General features: G+C 47.8%; 1 protein-coding gene across 1 annotated transcript in view; it reads right to left on the minus strand.

Annotated features, from left to right (window-relative positions):
• Positions 1–8,172, minus strand: part of PPM1L (protein phosphatase, Mg2+/Mn2+ dependent 1L) — an 82,239-nt gene extending 74,067 nt beyond the window's left edge. Inside the window, exon 1 of the mRNA XM_017831379.1 lies at positions 7,714–8,172. Coding sequence (XP_017686868.1) covers positions 7,714–8,112 — 399 coding nt within the window. The 5' untranslated portion in view covers positions 8,113–8,172. The remainder of the gene's footprint in view (positions 1–7,713) is intronic.
• Between the last annotated feature and the right edge of the window lie 675 nt (positions 8,173–8,847).

Raw genomic sequence — 8,847 nt, forward strand, 5'->3', positions numbered from 1 at the left:
TCCCCCCAGCTTAGTGTCAGCTGCAAATGACGAGAGCTGGGGATGTTTCAGCATCCCAATGGATTTGTGTGAGCTGTGGGATGGCTCTCGGGGCTGAGATGATGCTTCTTCCCCTCCCCTCGCCCACCCTGCTCATCACAGACACCCAGGCCCTGTCCCAGCTCAAGTGAACACCCAACAGCTGCTCTTCTGGAATGGCTTTGTCACAAGAGTAGAAACAAAGGCAGATTTTTCCTCCATCCAGATTATTTGATGACCTGCAGATCACTCCAGACCAGAAAACCTACTCTTCACTAGTCTTTTCTGGGATTCTGTGACTCTGTGATCTTTCTGTTCTTTTTATTTCCTGAATACAACCAAGATATTTCCCTTGCACCAGATCAGGAAAGTCCAAGGTGTATTTGCCATCAAATGACTTTTCCATAAGAGTAGAAAGAAAGGCAGATTTCTCCTCCATCCAGATTTTTTGAAGGAAAATCACTCCAATCTGAAAACCGACTCTTAACAAGTCCTTTCTGTGATTCTGGGATCTTTCTGTTCTTTTTATTTCCTGACTGTGACCAAGATACTTCCCTTGTATCAGATCAGGAAAGGCCTGACCTGGTACAAGGTTTATCTGCCATCTAAATATCAGGTCTCCTGGCATAAATGAGCAGTTATTTACACTACAATTTACACACTCTCCCCAGTCTTACTTACCCTGAGTATTTGTCAGCGTTCTGGCATCTGCAAAGCTTTTTTTCTTGTAAACTACAATGAAATTTGCATGTTTTGAAAGCTTTGCTGCTTTCAAATGACATCTCTACACTTGGCACGAGCTTTAAGCTGCTTTAATAAAACCACTAGAAGTGTTTAACACCAGCTAAACGGAAGTAAAAGCACACAAACAGCCCAGAAGGAAAAGAAATCTCCAGCTTGTTGCAACTACTGGTCCTGCACACAACCAGGAGATCCAGAGGTGTCTTTATGGACATTTTTGTCAGGATGGAAACTTGCTTTTGGGGTTGCCTTATCTTTAGTCTTTGTTGTTTTTTGACCCTCAGGGCCAAGTGAAACTCCACAGGGGTGGAGTTTTGTCTCCTAAAGACAAAGGGTCATTAAATCTTCATGACCTTCTTTCATATGGAAGGATCTCCTGGGCTGGCCATGAGCCCGAGGAACTGGTCTGTCCAGCTGGACTGGGATCTAATAACAGGCACTGAGGGTGGGGATGAACCTGAGCAGCAAGTGACAGCAGCCCAAGGGAATTTGGAGCTCCAAAAGCTGTTTTAAAGGACACAGAGCCTCCCTCCCACCTAGTCCCCATTCCAGAGGGTGGTGGCACACGGGCTGGAATGGGCTAACAGAGAACACCTTGTTGAGACACAGCATTCCCTGAATGGATGACTGGATTCCATGGCTCACGGGAGGCTCAGGTGCAAAAGCTTGGTCACAGAAGTGCCTGGGCAGCAGGGACAGGGACTCTGCAGAGCAAAGAGCAGGGGGATGGCAGTAGGGCCCAAAGAGGGGGTGAGTTCACTGAAACTTTGAGGTTTTAACAAATATTACAGCAAAGAAGTGGAGCTGCAGCTCTGCAGATCACTTCTGGACATAATTACAGCTGCTGCTGCCCTCAAATTAGTCTTGAGAACTCTCCTTTCAAGGGCACAGATTCAAAGCAGAAGGAGCATACAAGGATTTTGTTCCTTTTTCCAGATCTATCAGCATTTCTACGCTGTGCTCTAAGCAAAGAGCAAACCCTGAACCTCGAGACCCAAGAAACATTAGTTCCAGACACCTTTGGATTGCCTTTCCTAGACTGGTTTGGGTTGGAAGGGACCTTAAAGACCACCCCATTCCACCCTCTGCCATGGGCAGGGACACCTTCCGCTAGCCCAGGTTGCTCCAAGCCCCGTCCAACCTGGCCTTGGACACTTCCAGGGATGGGTCACAAAACCTGGCTGATGTCACACCACAATCTTTCTCATTTCTGAGGAGATCAACACGTCCAAAGGCTTCAGGGGCTGGGAAAGGTGCAGCTTCACTGCTGTGAAGGCAAGACCTTTGTGCTGAGGAAGACCCCAGACAGGTCAGATGAAGGGTCCTGAGAAGAAGGGACGATGCAGAGGTGCCAGAGGCAGTGCATGGGAACCCTGCTGTGACCATGGGACATCCCTACAGTGCCAAAACTGCTGCAGAAAATCTGCTGCCACCAGCAAAAACCAGAGAGCAGCAAAGCAGAGCATCCACACAAAACACTGCCAGGAGATTGTTTAGAAAGGGAAACCGCCAGAAGCCAAATCTCAGTTTTAAGGAACAATTTACACCATAAATATTTGGATCTGTAACAACAAGGGAGGAAGGAGAAACACTGCTCTGCTCCAAAAGAGCTACTGGAAGCACGACATTGGAGGCAGAGCTGGAGCAATCTGCTGTTTTAACTAAGCTCACATGACAGAGGAGATGGATTTTTTGTTCTCTCACGTTATTAAACACTAAAATGTCCAAGTTCTTGAGCTACAGAACAGAACTGACCCAAATCCTACTGCCTTAAAACCTTATCCTCCTCACCCAGAGATGGAGGAGCTGCTGGGCATCGACCACACACACACAAACAAGTCCTATGGAGCTGAGTTACTCAAGTTAATGGAGAAACTTCAATGACTTTCATAATCTGAAAGCATCTAAGAATCAAAATTGATTAAATTTCACTAGTGGCAATCCATGTGTGCCCAGACATGGAAGCCCCAGCAAAGCTGGCAAAACATGTTCAAAATTAATTGACTTTTTGATTTCTATCAGAATTGAAAACCACTCAATCCCACACCCAGTGATACAGCCGTGAATGGCAGCAATTAAACTCCCTACTTCCAATTACAGAGTTTTACACCATTTTAATCAATTTGCAGTCACAGTTTTGTACAGCAAATGAGCATATGGCTTAGCCCTAAATCAAATCAGCATGGTTTTGTAGGGTGAAAATCATAATCCTGGAATATGATACCCAAGAATCAAAACTCGCATAAACCAAACAAAATGACAGAAATGTTCCCATATATCATGTTGGCTTATATTTTAGGCCACTGGAGTGGAATTTATAAGCAGATTTGAGATTTGCCTATCAGCATGACCTCACCTATGTAAATATTTATTCAAACACTTGGGCACTTTGGATTTGAAACCAAAGGAAATGACTATAAAAGGGAAACCATCCCAGTAGTTTCTTTTTAAAAGCTGCAAAGCCTCAAAGACCTCACCTTCCAACAAGGCTCTAACACCCAGAGAAACTCAAAAGCTGATGTTTGATTTATTCTTACCTTTTATAAAATCCCAGGCCATTAATCCTTAATGGCCTTTCCTCAAAAGCTTGATAGATAAATTTTCATCTCTGAGGTCGCTTAAGCAGTTCAGTATCAGAGGAAAAGGTTTTGAATTAGAATTAGAGATTTAGGGGGGAAAAAAACACAACCCAAATTGCCAAATTGTCAGCTTTCCCTTCTTTCAACACAGCATAAACTCCTTCTGCTATTAGGAGAAACTAAGAAATAAGGAAAAAAATAAACACCCAAGCACCTGGATTTGAATGCAGAGCAGGTTTCTTTAAACACAGCTGGCACAGTGCCCTGCTCTCCAGGTCTTACCTCAGCATTCCTGTTTCCATAGTCTCAGACAAGGCTCCTAAGGACTCTCACCATTATCTTCTGACCTTTTCCTGGTTTTTTTTAGTGTCTTTGTAAAATAATCAGGAGCCAGAGACTGCTGCCAGCTCTTGGTGCTGCTGCTTTCAAGGTCCTGGGACACACAGAGCATCAGCCACTCGCAGCCAATTCCCTCCTTCCACATTCCAGCTCCACAACCTTCCCCTGCACCCGGAATACAAACTGAAAGGTGTATTTCACACACCACAGCAGCTCTAAAACCAATTAGATCTTGCAGAAAGCTCTCACCTGCACCCACAGATCATAAAGGACAAGCCTTGCCACGTTCTCGTTAAGGAGGTGGAGGGAAATAAAAAGAGAGACATTTTTTATGGGACAGTTACTGAGCTTTTAATTTCCCCCCCTCGTTTCCCACACCCGTTTATGACTCCAAACAAGCACAGGCAGCAGAGAAGGTATCATCTATTACCATAATTATTTTTAAAGCCTTCACCCCACAGGGTTAGGAACAAACAATGACATGCAGCAGAGCCATAACCATAAAACTGCAGATGGTAGCTGAGCTACTTTGTCTTGTCTAATACTGAGATCTCATTAAACTGAGTGCTTAAACCTTAAATATTTGAGAGTAAATGCTAGTTAAAATAGTTAAATCACTCTGATTAAGCAACCTTTGCTCAGCTTTCAAGCTCATTGTTATTTTGGTCGTTTATAGGGTTTGACACTGCTCCAGCTTCCACCTGGGCATCCCCAGAATTCCTAAATAAAGGAAAAATGGAAAGGGGGGATGAAAAAAGAAAGCACTCAAGCCAGCTTTGAGCCTTGTAAAGAAGCTGATGAGAGAACAGACAAATACTTTATTCTCTTCTTTTCTTAAGTTAGATCACCTTGAAAGCTTTGGCCAAAGTGAAATAACAGGCAGAAACTTTTCTACTTCTTTGACCTGGTCTACATAATAACAATAACAACAACAACAACAACAATAATAATAATAAATAGTCATTGTTGTTCTGGTGGTGGTGGTGGTTTTGTTGTTGTTGTTATATCTCTAAGAAACAAACTAATGTTTGTAAAAACACTGCACCACCCACCATGTATGGAATTTTATCCCTGAAATATCACTGCCTTTACCAAGTAACTGCAGCAGCAGGACCAGATTCTAAGCAGCAACCCAGAGCATTATTAATTATTTTTGCTTACTGCTTTCTCATCAAGCCACCCCCAAAATTCAAGTAAATGGCTGCCAACCTACCCAGGCCAAAACTGTGAAGATGGAAGAGGAAACGGCACAAGGGAAAAGTAGAATTTATGCAGAATGTTGGTGATATTTAAGCAGAACTCAGAAATCTTCATAAATTAGCAGTGCACAGTAATTCATATTGCTTGAATCACACTTCCCCATCCTTCCACTTCAATGGGATATGGCAGGAAGCAATTAATGGAGACACACTCCCTTGTATATAGCTGGAAAGAATTAATCCAGCATCTCATTTGTGGCATTATCTGCTTGGAAAAACAATTTTTTTCCTGTATAGAACAGTTTGTTTCACACTTAACTCTGGGGATTAGCAGTTCTTTCTTCTTTAAATACACATAAAGAAATTTAATGGCAGCCCACATGGAAAATTTAATCTTCACGAGGGCTTTGCTACACATGTAGATATAGTTTTTTCACAGAGCCTTTTATCTTTTAAAGAAAATAAATAAAAAGTAAGACATACAAAAACCCCAATTCAAACAGAGACCTGAAATTTAGTATTACATACTAGGGATTAAATAAGAGCAATAATTTTTGTTATTTCTTCTCCTTCCCCTGTTTTCTACTCAAAACTACAAAACCTGCTAAGGCTAAACCCTGGATTTCATGATTTCTTTTTTTTTTTGCTGCATGCACAGCACACAGCTTTTGCTCTTCTGATCAGTTTTACTTAAAATTTAAAGCCAGAAACTAGTTAGAGTTTAACTTATTTTTGTGGGAGCAAAGGTTGTTAGAAACACTTAAGCTTTCATTAGAAGGATGAATAAGAGATGCTGGATACACACATTTATAAAATACTAAATCTAGAGAGATTTGAAGAGAGATCTGTTGAACCTTTTAAAATGAAACCCCTCCTCTATGAAAGCCTCATACTTTGCCACTGAATCAAATAGAACAAGTTCTGAGGAAGCAGAACACAAAAGGCAAGTGAGCTTTCCACAGATTATCATTAATGTAGGCTATAATTTCAAGATCCACAACAAAACAAGGAATATATAGAGAGCACACTGTTATTTAGTTACTCCCTGTGTTAGTTCTGGGTTATTTAACCCACTGAGTTTGCAGTCAGGTGTTGGGCAAGACACGTGTAGGATACAAAATTAATGGAGTCAGATGCCCCTTTCACACCAAGTCCAAGCGTGTGTCTCACCCTTCCAGCTGTAACAACCCCAGGATTCTGTCTAAAAACACCACACACACACTTCCACAAACTTGTTTTGGCTGCTCGGCTCCGAGGCAAGCTGGCAGCTCACACAAAGGGGAAGGAGGCAGAAGGCAGAGCAGCAGCACTTCCCCCAAAGCCGCGGAGCACAAAGGAGCCAGCTGTCCCCGGCACTCTGCTCCGGGCTAATCCCGGAGCTGGAGAAGCCATGAGCCACTTTGGGACACAGCAATATTTGCCCCCGTGTTCCTCGAAGGCCCAGGGACAGCGAACCGGCCCGGGAATGCCAGGAGGAGTTGGTACAGCTGTGCCCCAACCAAACCAGGCAGAAAAAGGAGAACGGGGGTCAGTCACCACCAGCATTTTTATGAAGGTGAAGTTTTTCAGTATCCACAGTGCTTGCATTAATTTAAAGGAGGCAAAACGCTTGACACTGGAGGAGCAGCAGGACAGCCCGAGACCCTTCACAGCCTTTTTGATCCCGTGCCTCCAGCCTGGATTTTCCAGGCGGCACTTCCAGGTTTAGCGGGGCAGCGGCTGCCATCCCTGTGCTCCATCAATGCCTGGTCACTGCCAGTGCTTTTCTAGGAAGGACTTTGACTCCTTGATCTGTGAGAGCAGCTGGAGGAACACCCAGGCTCTCTCGCTGCCTCATCCCTCCTTGGCAGGGCATTCAGCTGAAAAACTTCCAGCATCATCCCCAAATCCATGAGGTTGTCTCACACCCTGCATACAACGCTTGCTAGAGCTAATTTGTCGCTCAAGGGCAAATTCTTTGTCCTTTCCCACAGTTATGAAACATGTGCTTTGTGCCACACAAAAAGCTATGTGGCAGCACCACATCCTAAACGCAGAGGAAGCTGCAGTTTCGACGTTTCTCATCTGTCAGAAATGAATTATCCCATCAAGCTGGAACACCAATTACACGGCACGACCCGAAGGAAGTCGCCCTGCCCGAAAAAGTTAGGAGGTTAAACACCACGAAGTTTCAAAATGACAGTTTTCCTGGCTTTCCACTAGCGAAGGGACAAGCACAACAGCACAGTTGTAATGACATAAAAACTACACACAATTCACAAACGCGATGCTCATTCTCAGCAGACTCAGCTCCTCGCTGGAGAGGGAATTACTGGGAAGACACATTTTCCACGCACAGCCTGCCTTCAGGAGCAATGCTCTGTAACCTCCGTGATGAGCCCAGCTCTGTCAGGGGGAGAAACCAGGCCGGTGCCAAAATCACATCACACCACACTTGGCTGTAACAAAAGATGACTCCAGGGAGTTCGTGCTCATCATCGTTATTCCACGCACGTCAGAGCCACCTCCAGCGGCTTTCACTCCAATTAAACCTTTACTACTGCAAAGGGCAAAGGGGGGATAAACACATTTATACCGCGCTGATCGTGGAAGGGGTAATGAGAGATAGAGGGAATGGAGTATTTCATGGTCCTTATTTAGAGACACCCCCCTCCTCCAAAAAGCAAGGGAACCCCCTCCCCTCAGTGCCTCAAGACATCTCAAGATCATCTCAAGATAACCACACAAACCTGGTGGGTGAGAACTCATCCCCTCCTTGCCCTGAACCGCCCTCCCTCCCGCACCCCCTTTTTTTTGTTGTTGTTTTTGGGGGTTTTTTTATCCAGCTGAGCACTTGCCTCTCCTCCGTGCCCATCAAATATCCCGAAGATGGAGGGGTGAGTCTTGTTCACCAGGTCGGTGATCACTTCGAACCTGTCCTCCATGTGGTCCCTCCGGCCTTGGATGGAGTAGACAGCCACGTTGTGGCTCTTGAACTCCCAGGTCTTGGAGAACTCAGCGTCCAGCACGTCCAGCCCCCCGAGCCTGTCATTCTGCATGATCTCGGCCACCTTGCCCTTCACCATCTTCACGGCGTCCCTGCTGGACTTAACAATGGTTTTCACCTCATCCGTGTGGAAGAAGTAACTCCACAGGGCCAGGCTGATGCACAGCAGGAACAGGGTCTCCGGTCTGAGCAAGAAGTAACGCATGATCCGACCCAGCAGAGACAGCAAAGTCATGGTATCCTCTATCATTTATTATCGCGACAGTGTATCCCCACAGCATGCACGGGGCGGCTCCGAGCCGGGCCGGCCGCTCAGCGCATCCCCGGCGGGCGGGCAGCGCCGAGCCCCGCGCCCGCCGCTCCCGGGAGCCGCTGCTGCCTGGGATCCCCCGCTTCCCGGGGATTCGCCGCTTCCCGGGATCCGCCGCTGCCCGGGATCCGCCGCTGCCCGGGATGCACCGCTCCCTGGATCCGCTGCTCCCTGCGATCCGCCGCTCCCGGGGATCCGAGGATGCCCAGGATCCGCCGCTCCTTGCGATCCGCCGCTCCCTGCGATCCGCCGCTCCCTGGGATTCGCCGCTGCCGGGGATCCGCTGATGCCCGGGATCCGCCGCTCCCCGGATCCGCCGCTCCCTGGGGACCCGCCGGGCAGCGGCCCCGCGGAGCCCGGCGCGGGGGCAGCGGGCCCGGCGATGGGCGATGGGCGATGTGCTGAGCGGAGCTCTCGCCGCCGCCGCGGCCCCTCCGAGCTCCGGCGCCCGGCCCCGCAGCGCTCGCAGCTCGGCCCGGGGGTGCGTGGCAGAGCCGCCCGCGGTACCTGTGCCCCGCGCGCCCCGTGTGTCCCGGGTGTCCCGTGTGCCCCGCGCCCGCCGCCGGCCCTGCCTCCTGCCCGCGGGCGGAGCGATCGCCGCCACCGCCCCCGCCGAGCCCGGGCCCCGCCCCGACACTACGAGTCCCGGCGCCCCCCGCGGCGCGGCGCCGGCGA

This window comes from Lepidothrix coronata, unplaced genomic scaffold (genome assembly GCF_001604755.1).
Source record: "Lepidothrix coronata isolate B3197 unplaced genomic scaffold, Lepidothrix_coronata-1.0 Scaffold190, whole genome shotgun sequence".
In the NCBI taxonomy this organism is placed as follows: domain Eukaryota; kingdom Metazoa; phylum Chordata; class Aves; order Passeriformes; family Pipridae; genus Lepidothrix; species Lepidothrix coronata.